The sequence below is a fragment of the Peromyscus californicus genome, unplaced genomic scaffold (assembly GCF_007827085.1).
Source record: "Peromyscus californicus insignis strain IS unplaced genomic scaffold, ASM782708v3 Scaffold_8__1_contigs__length_139910024, whole genome shotgun sequence".
Lineage (NCBI taxonomy): Eukaryota > Metazoa > Chordata > Mammalia > Rodentia > Cricetidae > Peromyscus > Peromyscus californicus.
In genome coordinates, this window is record NW_026294606.1 from 99,191,799 (window position 1) to 99,209,995 (window position 18,197).

Here is an 18,197-nt window from a genome sequence, read left to right on the forward strand (position 1 = left end):
TGGTGATTGGTTTTTTAGCCTATTTCTTCCATTTTCACGTATATTTTTTGTGTTTTGAGATACACAAAAACATAGCTTTGGCCCAGTGAGATGGCTTAGTGGGTCAAAGGCACCTGTGCCAACCTTGACAGCCCGAGTTCAGTCCCCAGGACCCCATAGTGGAAGGAGAGAAGCAGCCCTACAAGTTAGCGGTCCTCTGCCCTCCACATGTGCCTGCCCACATACACACACATACACAAGCACAAAATACATCTCTTTTTTAAAAGAATATATTCTGGCCTAGCAATGGTGGAGCACACCTTTAATCCCAGCACTTGGAAAGCAAAAGCAGGTGGATCTGAGTTCCAGGCCAGCCTGGTCTACAAAGCAAGTTCTAGGACAGCCAGGACACAGAGAAACTCTGTCTTGAAAAACCAGAGAGAGAGAGAGAGAGAGAGAGAGAGAGAGAGAGAGGAGAGAGAGAGAGAGAGAGAGAATCTTTCTCTTACCTGCCAACTCAACATACCACTGAAGCCAGAAAATACAGTGTCATCCTGTTGCTGTAGACAACAGTGAGGCTCAGAAAGATTCAAACTTTGACCAGAATTGCCCAGCCATTATTTACCAATAGGTAAATAAGATGGCATTACTTCTCCTTTCCTCAAAGTCCTGTGACAAAACAGAATGCTTTCTTTACTTTTTCCTCCTGGCTTGGTGGCACACACCTTTAATCCGAGCACTCAGGAGGCAGAGGCAGGTGGATCTCTGTGCAGGTGGATTCCTGTGAGTTCAAGGTCAGCCTGGTCTACAGAGTGAGATCCTGTCTGAAACAAAAAGGGGTTAGCTCATTCTTTCCACTTTAGTTTCAGTCATGTCTGAACAGAATTGTCCTTGTGTGGGTGAAATGACAGTGGTTTGGGTCCGTGATAGTCCAGGTGGTCATCTGGTCAACCTGGCTCTCCCGCTGGTTACTGCAGCCTGATGGTTTGGGTCCGTGATAGTCCAGGTGGTCATCTGGTCAACCTGGCTCTCCCGCTGGTTACTGCAGCCTGATCTTCCCCTGGGTTGGGACAGTGCAGGGGTGGACACCTTTCTGCCAGACTTTACTGACACTGTTTCTGTCTTCTTCCAGGTACATTGAACGGAAAGCTTTTCTGGATCGAGTGGACCACAGGCAGTTTGAAATTGAGCGAGATCTCAGACTGAGCAAAATGAAACCTTGACATTCTGGGGAGAATTAGTAGCAGCTTAATCCTATTGACAATGTGAGCTCTTCCGTGTGTCTGTGAAATATTTCCAGTGTTCATCATGTTTCCAGCAAGGCCCTTTTTCTACGTTGCAGTTTGGTTTATGTATCTTAATCTCAGCTGGTTTCATCCATTTTACTTTTTACAATTTGTCTTTAAATAAACAAATAGAAACCCTTTGTGAGGTCGGTGAAGGTGAAGATGCCACTCCCCTTCCTTCGCTCTGCTGAGATGTCCAGCCCTGTCCGGGGTGGTGGGAGTTTTGTGAGGCCACAGGCATTTCTCTGACATCAGCCTTTCCCAGAGACTGAGGGGGCTACCTGGGTAGATGCTGAGTCCCTGGGCATTTGTTCTCAATTGATTCAGGTTCTCTCTTATATGAAATTCTCATGTGTAAGGTGGGATAGTGGTGCCGGGCGGTGGTGGCGCACGCCTTTAATCCCAGCACTCGGGAGGCAGAGCCAGGCGGATCTCTGTGAGTTCGAGGCCAGCCTGGGCTACCAAGTGAGTCCCAGGAAAGGCGCAAAGCTACACAGAGAAACCCTGTCTCGAAAAAAAAAAAAAAAAAAAAAGGTGGGATAGTGGTATAAATTAATACTAAGTAGTTTTTTGTTTTTTTCCTACTCCCTTTTTCTCTTAAAAAAAAAAAGTCTACTTCAGATGTATTTTCTACCTCAGTAATTCTTTAGTTTTTTATTTGACAAAGGATATTCTTGCCAGTAGTGCTAGCACACACTTAGAATCCTAGCACTTGGGAGACTGAGACAGGATTGCTACTAATTTGAGGCCAACCTGGGCTATGTATAGTTCCAGGTCAGCCTAGGCTATAGCGTAAATCTTGTCTTAAAAATGGGAGGTGGGGAGTATTCTAAAGAACTATTGTCTTTATACTCCTTAGGGAAATTCCAAACCCAAACTACCTGCCTAGGAAGCATGAAAGAAGGAAATCAATAACAAACCACCCATGCTAATACAGCATTAAATCCCGTCACTTGCTCCTGGGGCATGTGAATGAGGGAGAAAGTAGGCTTCAAAGGCTACAGCTCTGGGGCCTTGACCACAGGTGTGTTTTCTGGCCTGTGGATGGTGTGAGTAACATCAGGGTCTCAGAAGGCTCAAGTGAGCTGATGCCATCAGGACAAGGACAAGGAACACCACTAGGTCACAGTAGGCTTCCCCATCTAGGCCTCAGATGTGTGGGCAGTGTTTGTAGCAGCCAAACTGAATGGTGGCACCAGATGGCTAGCATCTCATTACCCAGAAAGGGAGTTTATAAGCTACATTTGAACTCATGGTCTGTTACATCCATCTGCAAAGGACTGTTCAGGTGGCAAGAGAGCATTTTAAGCTGGCATCAGAACAATGGTCTCTACAGGTCTTGGGATGATAGAGGAAGTCTTTAACCTGAACCAGCCAGCACCCAGGATCTCCAGACCTACAAGAGACCTGTGGTGTTGTCTGGCATGTCACCCACTGCACTGGGGTGACTACTCTCTTGACTGTTCCTGCAGTTCTGTGTGCCCCCAGCACCCTATCTCATAGTTTAAAAGCCTTGTCTACGGTACACGTGGTGTGTTGATGAAGTGCCTCCTTGCCTAACTTTAGTACATGTGAACATACAAATGAGGGAACCGGTGTGTGTCAGGATCAGTAAGACAGTGGCCTCAAAGCAGCCCTGGGTCAGCGTACCACTCTGGCTGCAGGGGAAGCTGCAGATGTGTGCACGTAGCATTTCCAGCCTCTGTCACAAGGGTAGGCTGAAAGGGAGGGAACTGGGACTAGCTGGCCAGTGTGCCCGCACCACCAGCCTTTGTCATAAACAGCCTTTTCTATTTATTTTTTAAAGCTGTCCCAGCAGAGTAGGGAGGTAAGAGAGGAAAGCAGATGGCCATGTGTTGGTAGTTGCTGAGCTATTCTGAACTTGGATTTCAGTTTTTCATAAAAACTTTTTTTTTTCCCCCTGGGCAGTGGTGACACATATCTTTTATCCCAGCACTCTGGAGGCAGAGGCAGGTGGATCTCTGAGTTTGAAGCCAGCCTGGTCTACAGAGCGAGATCCAGGACAGGCTCCAAAGCTACACAGAGAAACCCTGTCTCGAAAAACAAAACAGACAAACAAAAACCATTTTTCAACATTATCCAAGAGATTGTGTTCTGTGTAAGGAAGAATTTTGAAGCGCTTCAGGCTGAGCCAGAGGAGGGTGACCTGCCTCCCAACAGCTGACTCCCAGGGCTGCAGAAGTGTAGGAGAGGGCTGCCTGTTAGGAAGGAGATCCTCTCTGCTCACTAAGATCTACATCTGTTTCAACAGCTCGGAAAACACACTCCGCACTTCTCACTGTGACGTCAGAGTCGAGGGGCAGGACCCACCAGCAAGCCAGGCCGCCTGAACTGGACATGGCTGTTCTCTGAACAAGTGGCTGTTTCTCATAGGCATAAACCAGACAGAGGTGCCAGGAGTCTTCAGCCCTGCTGGCTACGCCCTGTGCCCTGAATGCAGTGACTGTAGCATGGAGGCAGGGAACTACACAGGAGGACACACGTGGGACATGTGAGGCAGGCACGGGCCACCCAGGAGCTTTTCCTCTTGGTCAGTATGTACTCCTGTGTGAGCCCACCAGACTTCTTAGTGGGAATTGCTTTCTCAGTCACATTGTTAGCTGTCCTGATACCCTGCTTCACTTTCAAAGGGTTAAGCCACCTTGACAAATGCCTGGCATTTCTCAATGGACCCTTGGTTCAGTCCCCAGCACTGACTCCCCCCACCCCACCCCCCAAAAAATCCTCTTTTCTAACAGTTTGTTTGAACCATGGTAGACACTATCTAACCCAGTTTATAAAAATGTGTGAAAAAAGTATTTTATCTAGCTCCTCACATCTGTATTTAGTGGAACCTAGCTCCCACAGAGATGGTGCCCTTTATTCAGGAATTAGGAATGGTTAAATGTTTGTGGGGACCTGTGAAGGGTGAGTCAGTACTTGGGGACAGTTTGGAGCCCTTTGTGGGTCTGGTGGTCCAGTGCTTTGCTGGCCCTCACCGTGGGCCTGTTGACTAAGGAGGTGTCTAAGGGCCCTCTATGACTGACCCTGTGGGACAGAGACTGTCTTAGGAGTTGAGTTCTCTTGTCCCTGCCCCAGCCCTTTGTCTTCTCTCTGTCCCAGATGGGTGTGTCAGAATTCCAGAGTATCTGGTGCCTTTTAATTAGGGGGTGTGGGGGGAATTGACTGCCCTAGAGCGGTATGAGGTCAAATAATAAAACAAGCCTCTTTCTGTACTCTGTTCACCTACTTCTTGAGGAACACAGTGCTCTAATTAAGAGTTGTGCACAAGGCCTCTGGGGGCTTACAGGGACACATTAAGAAGTAACCTTGAGTGTGGTATACACTGTGGAGCTAAGGAGGAAGAAAGACACTGAGGCCTTGGCCAATATTGAGCCAGGGTCTGTCTGGCATGAGAAATGTGCGATGGGCCGGTTAGCCGAATGGCCAGCGTCACTGGAAGACCAGAGACACCTTTGGGGAGAAGTGGAGACAGGGTGCGTCCCACCGGTCAGGACTGGGAAGACTATGTGACAGGCTGTCCGGAGACTGTGCTACCCTGTGGTTAGTGTGGCAAGGTGTCTGAACGTGTGTAGTTTGGTTGGTGTGGTCTGTCAAGGCAGGGCATGGTAGAAGGGTCTAGCACACTCCAGAAAATACAGTGTTCTGCCTTTTGGTACCAGTTCCTCATGAGAGCTAGAAGTACTTAGGTATGTTGGTAAGACATGGCTGATAGAGTTTGCAGCACACAGAACTGGACGCACAGAACTGATCTGAATGTAAAGGTGATAGGTCAACAGACCAGAAGCTCCTGGTGTCATCAGCAAATAAAACCATTTTCCCAGGATCACCCACCCCAACATACATACATACACACTTGCACACACACACCACACAGCCTCCGCATGGCCCCATTTTCCACAGGAGGAAACTTGCCTGAAGTCATCAGGGAACTGGCCAGAGTGCACACACATCATGTGGTTTCACAGCACACTGAACGGCCTCTCAGTGCTGTTTGGCTCCCGCAGCCATGTGAGTGTTGGGGAACTTGTGTTGGGAGAGGAATGTCAGGGGACAAAGGAGCATACAGAAATGTCTGTAGTGGAGGGAATGGCACAGCAAAGTCAAGGACACACAGGCCACTGTCCTGGGGCCTCCCCAGCCAGGGCAGCGTCTGAGACTCTGCTGAAGAGGTAGGTGTGCAGCTGAGATCCTTCCGACATCCTTGGCCTGGACTGAAAGGATGGAGCCAGGTATCACTCACATCGAGCTCTGCTATGCTGAGGGAGGAGTGCTGCCTTCACTTCTAGATGTTGCCTGGCTCTGGAGAGTCGGGGAAGATAAGGCTGAGAAACTAAGGAGAGCATCTTCCAGTCAGATACTGCGGTTGCCTCCCTGTTTCCAACCTCTGGCTTAGAGTCCTCATATTCAAAAAGTTGCTAGGGATGAGTATTAATTCTGTTCCACCCCCTCACGTTGTTATACTCAGTGAGATACAGCATCCAAGCACTAAGTTCAGCAATCAGATTTGCCTTGAACATTTCCATCCTTGTACTATCACATAGTGATGAGCTTTCTAGATAGCAAGCTTTCTCTATGTCCCATTGAGGCTGGCAGGCATTCCAACTGATCCCCTGCCTCAATGGCTCCAGGAGCAATTCTCAGAAGAGTGGTTCAAAGTGACCAGTTTAAAAAAAAAAAAAGCCAGGCAGTGGTGGTGCACACCTTTAATTCCAGTGCTCGGGAGGCAGAGGCAGGCAGATCTCTGTGAGTTCGAGGACAACTTGGTCTACAGAGCAAGCTCCAGGACAGGCACCAAAACTACACAGAGAAACCCTATCTTGAAAAACAAAAAAATAAAATAAAAATAAAAATAAATAAAATTCCAAGTGGAGGGGGGCAGGCAGATTTCTGAGTTCAAAACCAGCCTGCTCTCCAGAGGACTACACAGAGAAACCCTGTCTCGAAAAACCAAAAGAAAAGTGTCTTGTCAAGTTGCCCCCCACTCTACTTTAAAAAGCAGATTTGAGAGGCTAGAGGTGGCTTATCGGCACTTGCTGCTCTTCCAAAGACCCAGATTCATATTCGGCACCCACATAAAAGCCGACAACCACCCACAACTCCAGTTCCTGAGGATCCTATGCCCCCTCCTGGGCTCTGCGGGCACCAGCCATGCCCGTGGTGCTCACACATAGCATGCGTTCAAAACACCCATACACACAAAATAAAAACAAGTGTAAAAAGCAGGTCTGAGGGGCTGGAGAGATGGCTCAGTGGATAAACATAAGAACCCGAGTTTGGATCTTCAGCACTAACGTAAGAGCCAATAAAAAAGCTCATCTGTGATCCCAAGCATGACAGGATACAGGGAGTCAATCTCCGGGGTGCGCTGGCCAAACAGTCTAACCAAATTAGTGATGTCCAAGTTCAGTAAGACTCAAAAAATAGGGTGGAGAGAAACTGAGGAAGAGTCTTGATGTCAACCTCTGGCCTCCCACTCAGCATGAGTGCACACAACCATACAGACACACACACACACACACACACACACACACACACACACACACACACACACACACACACACAGCTTAGGGTTGGCTGGGGGAGCTGAGGAGACTGGGTCAGGCCAGGTGCCTCTTCCCAGAACAGCTGTGTTAGGACTTGTACTAGTTGATGGTGAAGCCCATCAAGGCCGAGTTGGCCTTCCCTCACTGACAGCCCTGACAGACAGACGCACAGAGATGGGTGATGAGCAGCCCATATGTTAGATACTGCAGCAGGCCCCGACTTGTTAGATGCAAAATAAATGGTTCCTGACTTGGATAAGTGAGTTTTAAATCTACAGATACCAGCGTGAATCTCAGTCTGTGTCCAGATTTTGTAGCAGAAGTTACGTATGGAATGGTCTATATTCACATACCCAGTATCCTAAGCTGTCCCCAAGCCCTTAGGTCACTGGAATGGCTTGAGGCTTCAAGCCTCTGGGGAGTACGGCTGAAATGACTGAGGGCATGAAGGAATGTCGCTGTCCTTGGTCCCCTCACCAGTGCCCACCTCATCTCCCCTGAGCACATTTGCCCTATTAAACACTGACCGACCAATGGAAGACACTTGTTCTTTTTTGCTTTTGTTTGCTTGGGCTTTATTTTGTTTGAGACAGGGTCTCCCATAGCCTAGGCTGACCTTGAACTTGCTCTGTAGCTGAGTATGATCTTGAACTTCAAATCTCCTACATCCACCTCCCAAGTACTGGAATTACAGTTCTGTGCCACCATGCCCAGTTTATGTGGTACTGGGAATCAGGCCTAGGGCTTCATGCATGCTCGCAACTGAGCTACAGCTCCTGCTTTGGTTTTTTTCAGGTACAATTTCCTATAACTCCAGCAGGCCTGGAACTTACTGTGTAGTCAAGGATGGCTTTGAATTCCTGATCCATTGGCATCCACCTACAAAATACAGGGATTACAGGTGTATGTCATCATGTGTAATTAGAAGACATTTTTAAACTCGGAAGATGCCATCTCAGACTACCCCATTTTACGCTGGTTAATAGGTCTCTGTTCTCTTAACTCCATTCTGGGATTTTTGAATGTGAAATTTAAGAAAGGGAACTTCCCTTTTTTGTTGTTTTCTGGTTTTTTTAGACAGGGTTTCACTGTGTAACAGCCTTGGCTATCCTGGAACTTGCTCTGTAGACCAGGCTGGCTCAAACTCACAGAGATCAGCCTGCTGGGATTAAAGTCATGTGCTGCTACTACCACCACCACCCACATCAGCATGAGCCAACTGCAAACAACTGGCCATAAGACAGGCTTGATTAGAGTTCCTGACACCTTTAATCCCAGCAGAGGCAGAGACAAGTGGATCTCTATGAGTTCGAGGCCAGCTTGGTCAACAAAGGAAGTTCCAGGACAGCCAGGAGTGTTACACAGAGAAACTCTGTCCTGAAAAACCAAAAGAAATAAGAGTTCCTGAAAACCTTGAAACCTTGGAATTTGCCCTCTTCTGAATGCTAGTGAAGGGCCCTGTGATTGGAGGGTTAGACCTTTCAGCCTTTCCTTGATCTCCAGGGAAGAGAAATCAATCCCCGGTGGCCAGTGATCTAATCAGTCCTAACAATGTAATAAAAATCAACAATAAAAACTACGAAGAAGTTCTGGAAGTTGGGGACAATCCATATACCAAGAGGATGTTGTACTCCTAAGTTTGAGGACAGGCTTCTGTGCCGAGAACCTTCCAACCCCTTACCTACTTCTTGTTTGGCTGCTCATTTGCATTCTCTGTAATAAACTTGTAAGTAGGGAAGTTTCCTGAGTTTATGAGTTCTAGAAAATTATCAAACAAAGGGAAAAATGGTCACGGGAGTCCCCAGATTTGTAGTCAGCTGGGCGGAGGGGTGGATAGCCTGGGCACTCATTTGTAGTTGGCATTTGGGACTGGGCTTGTGGGACCAAGCCCTTATCATGTGGGTAGTTAGTATCAGAACTGAATCAGGTTGTTGGCTATCCAGTTGGTGTTAAGAGAATTGGTTAGTTTGGAGAAAACCCACACCTATCTCACTTTTGTCTTACTCCTCCCCTAAATAGTACATCATATTGAGGGACCCTATGATGTGTAAAGACACCTAGACTTAAACTTAGCTCTGCTGACCAGCCCTCTGCCCCTCCTGACCCCATTCCTACCTCTATAAAATGAAGGGGTGCATTGAATAATCTAGGTGGAGTTTTGTTTTGTGGTTTGGGTCTCTCTTTTTTGTGTTAAGAGATGGGATCTTAAGCCAGGCATTGGTGGCACTCGCCTTTAATCCCAGCATTCGGGAGGCAGAGCCAGGCGGATCTCTGTGAGTTTGAGGACAGCCTGGGCTACAGAGTGAGTTCCAGGAAAGGCTCCAAAGCTACACAGAGAAACCCTGTCTCAAAAAACCAAAACACACACACACACACACACACACACACACACACACACACACACACACACACACACACCTTGTCTCAAAAAATAGAGAGAGAGAGAGAGAGAGAGAGAGAGAGAGAGAGAGAAATGGGATTGGGATCATGGGACTGGAGAGATGGCTTGGAAGTTAAGAGCTCTAGCTGCTCTCTCAGAGGTCCTGAGTTCAATTCCCAGCAACCACATGGTGGCTCACAACCATCTAAAATGAGATCTACTTCCCTCTTCTGGCCTGAAGGTATACATGCAGGCAGAATGCTGTATACATGATAAATTTTTTTTTTTTTTTTTTTTTTTTTTTTTGAGACAGGGTTTCTCTGTGTAGCTTTGCGCCTTTCCTGGAACTCACTTGGTAGCCCAGGCTGGCCTCGAACTCACAGAGATCCGCCTGGCTCTGCCTCCCGAGTGCTGGGATTAAAGGCGTGCGCCACCACCGCCCGGCCATAATAAATTTTTATAAAAAAAAAAAAAAGAAAGAAAGAGATGGGATCTTATTGTGCTGCTCATGCTAACCCTGGGTTGTTGGGCTCCAGTCATCCTTCCTCAGCCACTCAAATGAAACTACACGTGTGTTACTGTCATTCAGCTCCTCTTGGAAATGTATGAGCAACCAGGTGATGTTTTAGGTACACCAGTGTTTGAGAACCACTACGTATGGCCTTATATACTTCCTGCCTATATAAAATATCTCAAAGCCTTCAGCTATATATTTGAGAAAATTACATCTCCCTTTATCCTTACCATTTTAAATAATTCACATTCTTAAATTCCTGCCACATCAGCAAAACTACAATGAGTTGAACCAGCCAGGCCCCAGTCCCTCCTGCATCAGCTGGGACTCACCCACAAGAGTTTCTCCTTCTTTTCTAAATCCTTGGAGTCCCAGCAAAGGGCTAAGCTGAAGCCTCCCTTAGTTCTCAAGAACTTAAAAAAGCCACTGAAGTCAGGCCTGGGAAGCAGGCAAGGAATACAAGCAACAGAACCGAAGTTCCCAGCAACCACAGCTGATGACGTAACACTTTTCTGCCAGGTTGGCCACAGATGGTGAGACCCAAGTGTGTGTGCACCAGCTAAACTGAGCATGCAGTGTGTCCAGTAGGTTGCCCTGCCACTTGGAGAGAACCCAACCACCAGATGCCTGCCACCCTGTCAAAACAAGCAGTGCATGGGTTCTTTTGCTCCTGGCCAGGGCAGGGCCTAACCTGAGCCTGGCCACCTTCTCACCTCCTGCTGCCCCATGCTCGAATTCCTCTTACTGCTGTGCTGATTATAGAAGGAATCTATCTGTTCATTGAAAATTTGAAAACAAGGGCCTGGGGTGTAGCTCTTGTAAGTCACATGCTTAGCATTCATGAGGGTCTAGATTCAATCCCCTCCCCTGCCCAAGAAAAACTGAAAACAAAAATTAAACAATATAAATCTCACATGATCCTATAACAACAAAAAATCTGTATAGACTTCAGGATATTTTTCGCTGTGTTTTTCATACCTTTTGATATAATTGGGATTACACTGTACTTAGGTGACAGAATACGGACAGCACCAACAGCCAATCACGTGGGTATTTAAAACTGTAATATTCGAGGGCCAGTGAGGTGGCTCAGGAGGTGAAGGACCTGCTGCCCAGCCGAATGACTTCCGTTCAAATCTGAGAACCCATAGTGGAAGGAGAGAGTGACTCCTGATGGTTGTCCCCTGACCTCTCCACGCACATCACCACCAGTATGTGGGTGCACATACCAACATACAGTCACACACAATAATAAAAATGTAATCCATTGAAATTATGGGGTAAAGACTTTCCGAGACTGGAGAAGTGAGTGGATCCCTGGACCCCACATGGTAGAAGAACAGAACCAACTCCAGTGATGGTATTTAAGACTTAATACATTAAAATTAAAATGCTGGGAGCCAGGTGTGATAGCATATGCCAATTGTTTTGTTTTGTTTTCTGTAGCTCTGGCTATACTGGAACTCACGAAGCTGGGGTTAAAGATGTGCGCCACCACAACTGGCCAGGTGTTTTTTTTGGTTTTTTTTTTGTTTTTGTTTTTGTTTTTTTTAATTCTAGGACTTGGGAGGCAGATACAGGCTGAACTCTGTGAGTTTCAGGCCAGCTTGATCTACACAACAAGGTCCAAGTCAGCCAGGCCTACATAGTGAGACCCTGTTTTGAAATATAAAATTCTGACTGGGGATATAGTTCAGTTGGTATTGTACCTACCTAGCATGCACAGAGCCCCAGTTTTGGCCTCAGCAGCACATAAAACCAGGCTTGGTGGTGCATGCCTGTGATCCCAGTACTCACTGGGGGTGGGGGGGCGGGCAATTGGATACAAAAATGAAGGCTACATAGTGAGTTCAAAGCTAGCTTGGGACACTTGAGGCTGTGTAAACAAAACAAGCCCCATCCCTCCAGCCTGTAAGTTTAATGTACTACATTTTTAAAATAAAAAAATGCATCATTACAGGAGTACTTCAGTGGCACAGCACTGATCTAACATTTATTTGTAAGGAAGGGTTCAGTCCTCAACACACACACACACACACACACACACACACACACACACACACACACACACACACGGTGGGGCTCAGGCCACTGGACTCTGGGAAGAAAGCCACTCCCTAGAGCAGCTTGCTTGCTCGCTCTCTCTCTCTCTCTCTCTGTCTCTCTCTCTCGTTCTTTCTTAATAATTTCACTTTATTTTACATGCATTGGTGTGAAGGTGTCAGAACTCCTGGAACTGTAGTTACAGACAGTTGTGAACTACTATATGGGTGCTGGGAATTGAACCCGGGTCCTCTGAAAGAGGAGCCAGTACTCTTAACCTCTGAGCCATCTCTCCAGTCCCCTAGAACAGCTTTCTGCCCAGAGAGGACCCCTGAACTCCTATACACTCTCTGAGCTCCTATTGCAAGGCTGCCTTCTCAGGAAGGCCCTGACACTCCTAGCAGGCCAAAAGGAAAGAATGGGCATCTCTGGTTCCTCCATAAGGGTCTATCTCCTTGCATCTAGACCTCATAGTCACAGAGTTGTCACTCTGTAGAATCTTCTACCAGACATTCCTTTGATCAAGCATTGGGTGTTATTTTAAGAACTTGCGCTGGGCAGTGGTGGTGCATGCCTTTAATCCCAGCACTCGGGGGAGCAGAGTCAGGTGGATTTCTGTGAGTTCAAGGCCAGCCTGGTCTACAGAGTAAGATCCAGGATAGCCAGAGCTACAGAAAACAAAACAAAACAAAACAATTGACATTAACCCAAGACGGGCACCAAAACTACACAGAGAAACCCTGTCTCAAAAAAAAAAAAAGAACTTGCTAGAGGTCATCAAGGATGCCTCTGGTGTCCACATTAATCTCCCCTGCAGTCAGCCCATCAGTAAACACAGGACATCCTTCCAGCACACAAGAAGTAGAAAGCTCAGGGCTCCATGGAGTGAAAACAGAGAAACAGAGTCAAATACGATTCTGATAGTATTGACATTTAACTGAGTGCCTCCTGTTGCCACACCAGCCCATACTCGATACGTCCTAATGCTTCCTAGCAAAACAGATACTGCATTTATTTGGACCTGGGCCACCGTGTTTCATGTCATCACAGAGTACAATAGGGATGGTACCCCCGGCACTGGTGGCTGACTTATGAAAAACTCATTTGACAGATGAGGAAGAAATAGCCTTTGAAAGTAAGATACCCGGCAGAAGTTCACACAGGGACCAAAATCCAGGCCGGCCCCAACCCATCCTGCCCTGATACTGGAGGTCAAGGCTGACAAGTACCATGAGTTCTTGCCAAAATGCAGACCTTGCTCCCTACATTGAGTTCCTTCCTGTTTGTACAAAGAGGTCTCACTCCTTGAGAGTCAAGACTTTCCCAGTGCCCTGCCCCCTTCCTAGGGAAGACCCTTGGCCTTGGGCAGCATCACAGAGCCTCTGAAGGAGGTGCCTGATGATCTGCCCTCACTGGGAACATGACACTGTGGCTTTGAGGACTGGCGCTGATGACCCCAACATGACAGCTGCTGATTTGGGCCCTTTAATTATTTAGAGAATGTATACTATTCAGGCCATTGGCTTTGTTTTGAGTTCAGAAACGAAATGCCCTGGGGATTGTTTCCAGTGAAGAATGAAATTCCACTTGTCACAGTGACTAAAGATGGGAGCTTGTTCCTGGAAGGGACTGTGGTCACTGGGTGTTTGCAAACATTCTGGAGGACTAGGAGGCCAGCAGACTACTCTGGGGGTCTGCCCCAGCTCAGCTGTCCAGTGAAAGCGCTTCTTTCATCTCTTGCCTTGTTAGAGGTGAGGAGGGTTGGCATGTGGAGTTCATATTTTATGGCTCGGCTCATTGCTCAGTTGCGCTCCCTGTCTCTCTCAGTGTTGGCTCCTGGAGAAGACCCTTAGACGAGGCCCCAGAGGATTGGTGGGGAATCTTCCCAGGATAGCTTGCGGTTCTTATAAATTAGTAATTGCATTTCTCTCAAAACTTGTTCAAAGTTAGCTGGGTGTGATGGTACACATCTGTGATCCCAGAACTCAGGAGATGGAGAGGAGAGGCTTAGGGATTTAAGATAATCCTCAGCTTCATAGCAAGTTTGAAGCCAGCCTGGGCTACATGAAACCCTGTCTCAAAAACAAATTCTTTTAAAGCAGAGGCAGATAGATCTCTGAGAGTTTGAGAACAGCCTTGTCTACATATCATATTCCAAGCCAGCCAGAGTTATATACTAAGACCAACCTTATCTCAAAAAAAAAAAAGAAAGAAAAAAAGGAAAAGGAAAAGAAAGAGAAAGGGAAGGAAGGAAGGAAGGAAGGAAGGAAGGAAGGAAGGAAGGAAGGAAGGAAGGAAGGAAGGAAGGAAGAAAAAAAAAAACTGTCCTTAAGAAGTTACAACTGGCCGGGCGGTGGTGGCGCACGCCTTTAATCCCAGCACTCGGGAGGCAGAGCCAGGCGGATCTCTGTGAGTTCGAGGCCAGCCTGGGCTACCAAGTGAGTTCCAGGACAGGCGCAAAGCTACACAGAGAAACCCTGTCTCGAAAAACCAAAAAAAAAAAAAAAAAAAAAGAAGTTACAACTGGCTGGGCCCCGGCTGGGTCGTTGCGCACGCCTTTAATCCCAGCACTCGGGAGGCAGAGGCAGGTGGATCTCTGTGAGTTCGAGGCCAGCCTGGGCTACAGAGTGAGTTCCAGGATAGGCTCCAAAGCTACACAGAGAAACCCTGTCTTGGGGGAAATTTTTTTTTTACACCTGGGAGGTTCATAACTCAGAGGTTGATGGGTTGAAGCCATCCTCTGCTATCTCGGGTTTGGAGCTGGCAAGACATCTCAAAGGTCTTCCAGCAGACATAGGTTTCATTCCCAGCACCCACCCATATGGCTCTCAACTGTCTATAACCCCAGTTCCATGGGATTGGAAGCAAGGGCACTAGGCACACATGAAGTGCATAGAAGTTCATGTAGGCAAAATGCCCATACACAAAATAATAAAAATAAAAAATAAAAATTGGCCAGGCGGGCGGTGGTGGCACATGCCTTTAATCCCATCACTCGGGAGGCAGAGACAGGCGGATCTCTGTGAGTTTGAGGCTAGCCTGGTCTACAGAGTGAGTTCCAGGACAGTCAAGGCTACACAGAGAAACCCTGTCTCAAAATATAAATAAATAATAAAAAATTGTATTAAAAAATAAGTTACACTTGGACTGAAGAGATGGCTCAGTGGTTAAAAGCACTGGTTGTTCTTGGAGAGGACCAGGTTCGATTTCTTTTTTTTTTTTGGTTTTTCAAGACAGGGTTTCTCTGTGTAGCTTTGCGCCTTTCCTGGAACTCGCTTGGTAGCCCAGGCTGGCCTCGAACTCACAGAGATCCACCTGCCTCTGCCTCCTGAGTGCTAGGATTAAAGGCGTGTGCCACCACCGCCCAGCTCCAGGTTCGATTTCTAAAACCCACGTGGCAGTTCACAGCCTTCTGTAACTGCAGTCCCAGGGGATCCAACACCATCTTCTGACATTCATGGATACCAGACATGCACATGGTACACACACATATGTACAAAACACTTGTACGTGTAAAAGTTTGTTTAAAAAAAAAAAAACTAGTTACAGCTGGGTGGTGGCTTTAATCCCAGCACTCAGGAGGCAGAGCCAGGTGGACCTCTGTGAGTTTGAGGCCAGTCTGGTCTACAGAGCGAGATCCAGGATAGGCACCAAAACTACACAGAGACACCCTGTCTTGAAAAACCAAAACTAGTTACACTTGTAGAGGCTGGAGAGATAGCTCAGCAATTAAGAGCACACACTGCTCTTGCAGAAGACCTGAGTTGTATATGTGTTCAAGCATCAGCCACACACACAATGGATTTTTCTTTGGGCTACAGCTCACAAAAGATGACACAGAGACTTACTAAATTATGAAAGCTCGGCCTATAGCTTAGGCTTGTCCCGCTAGCTCTTATAACTAAAATTAATCCATTTATATCAATCTACATTTTTGCCTTGTGGCTTTTTACCTCTCTTCCATCTTGCACCTTCTGTTCCTTCTCTGTGTCCTCTGGTATCTCTCACACCCAGATTCATCTCCTCTTCTCCCTCTCTCTCTACCCAGAAGTCTTGCTTAACCTCTTTCTGCCTTGCTATTGGCTATTCAGCTCTTTATTAAACCAATCAGAAAGCACCTTGGCAAAGACACATCTTCACAGTGCACAAAAAGATTATTCCACAACACATATACACACACTTCCGTGATCATCATCACTGTCCATTTCCACATATTTTCATCATCCTGAACAGAAGCCCTGAGCTCATGACACAGTAACCTCTCCACTCTTCAGCTCCTGGTAACCTCCTGTGCACTTTCTGAATCTTTGGCTCCCTGCGTAAGTGACATCAAATACTATTTGTCTTTGGTTGTGCTTTGCTTATTCACTTAGGGTCGTTTGTAATTTTTAAAAGATTTATTTTGGGGGGCTGGAGAGATGGCTCAGTGGTTAAGAGCACTGACTGCTCTTCCAGAGGACTTGGGTTCAAGTCCCAGCACCCACATGGCAGCTAACAACTGTCTGTAACTCCAAGATCTGACACCCTCACACAGTCTATATACATGCAGCAAAAAGCACCAATACAAATAAAATAAAAATAAATAAATTATATTTTTTAAAAAAGATTTATTTATTATTTATTTATTTTGCCAGGCAGTGGTGGTGCACACCTTTAATCCCAGCACTTGGGAGGCAGAAGTAGGAGGATCTCTGAGTTCAAGGCCAACCTGGTCTACAGAGTAGGACAACCAGAGCTACAAAGAGAAACCCTATCTTAAAAAAAAAAAAAAAAAAAAAAAAGATTTATTTTTAAGTGGGTGTGCATAAGAGTAATATGTGTGTGAGTACAGGTACCTGCAGAGGTAGTAGATCCTCTGAAGCTGGATGATTTGAGCAGCTGGTGGGGGTTCTGGGGATAGGAACTCAGGGCCTCACGCTTTTGTCGCAGGTACTTTCCTAACTGATCTGCCTCTCCAGTTTCCAAGGTCACACAGAGGGTTTGAATGTGTTTAATGCCACTAAAATGTATGTTTAACACTGATGAAAATGGCTAATTTTGGATTAGTTATATTTTACCATAATTTAAAAAGTGTTTACTGAAAAAACCAGCATGAATAATAAATGAACTCAGGAAAATTTTAGAAAACAGGAGCTGGAGAGATGGCTCAGTGGTTAAGGGCACTAGCTGTTCTTCCAGAGGTCTTGGGTTCTCAGCACCCACATCAGGTGTCTCTCAACATCAGCTCCAAGGATTCTCTCTCATAGATAAAAGTTGAAAAATTAGAAAATAAAAAAAATTATAGTTAGGGGCTGGAGAAATGGCTCAGCAGTTAAGAGCATGTGTTGCTCTTGTAGAGGACAGCGTTCAGTTCCCAACACCGATATGATATTCACAACCATCCCTAATTCCAGTTCCAGAAGACCCAATACCTTCTTCTGAATTCCATGGGCACCAGGTACACATTTAGTTCACATATACAAACAGGCAAAACACTCGCAGACATAAATCTTAATAAACTTAAAAAAATAGTTATAGTCACCCAAACTGTTCTCCATCCCAATAAAAATTAAACAAACAACGAAAGAAAAAACAAATCAGGCATGATGGCACATGCATTTAATCCCAGCAGAAGCAAGTAGATATCCAAGTTCGAGGCCAGCCTGGTCTGCAGAGCAAATTCCAGGACAGCCAGGACTACACAGAAAAACCCTGTCTCAAAAGTAAAATAACCTTGTCTGTGAAAATTGAGAAAAGACAAAAGAGACTCCCTTTCTGAGCTAGCATGGTACCAACCCCATCTTCCCACCTTCAACATAAAACCACAGTTGGTGTTTTCTCCTCCTGTCAGTTCCCAGTACAAGTGCATGACATCAATGTAGATTTTATGCAACTGTGGGAGTTTATTCTCTTTTTCTCTTGTTACAGAAAACTGTCAGCATATATTCCTGCTGGATCTGTTCTGTACTCAGATTCTGCTGTCTGAGCATTCCCATTGTCGGGACAGGGTCCATGAACACAGCTGTGTGAGGAGATTTCTGAGACCTTGTGGAAAAACTCCAAGCAAACGAGACAAGAGTCTTGTGATCTCGGTTCCTCCATTACATGGGTTGTTCTTGGAATGTGCTTCTCTGACCCTCCCAGGTGTGGTGGACAGGAGTGAGTTCACTTCAGATTATTATACTGGCTATTATTTGTTCATATGCCTCTATGGAAAAACATGTTTTTGCCTCATGCGGCTTGTCTTGTCACTGAGACTCGGGTGACTCTTCTTAACCCTCAGAGTATAAATTGTCTGATGCTCTGAATAAAGCTGGCTATTGCATGAGACTTTAGTCCACCTCATTTTTAGGCCCCATTCTCCCAGGTTCAGGCTGCTAACTAGAGCAGTAACCAACCACCCATGACTTGATTAACCAATGTCCATTATTGAACATGTAAGTCCTAAG

The 18,197-nt window shown here is 46.3% G+C and overlaps 1 protein-coding gene across 3 annotated transcripts in view; it reads left to right on the forward strand.

Annotated features, from left to right (window-relative positions):
* Cfdp1 (craniofacial development protein 1) overlaps positions 1-18,076 on the forward strand; it is a 110,275-nt gene extending 92,199 nt beyond the window's left edge. The window contains exons 7-9 of one of the 3 annotated variants that reach the window (XR_008216043.1): positions 1,112-1,244; positions 3,538-3,816; positions 17,677-18,076. Coding sequence is in view for 2 of the 3 variants with exons in the window: in XM_052729604.1 (XP_052585564.1) it covers positions 1,112-1,202 (91 nt within the window). In the remaining variant the exon portion in view is untranslated. Of the gene's footprint in view, positions 1-1,111; positions 1,406-3,537; positions 3,817-17,676 lie in introns of those variants that run through there. The other 2 variants (XM_052729604.1, XM_052729603.1) reach the window with 2 other exon arrangements.
* Positions 18,077-18,197: the final 121 nt, after the last annotated feature.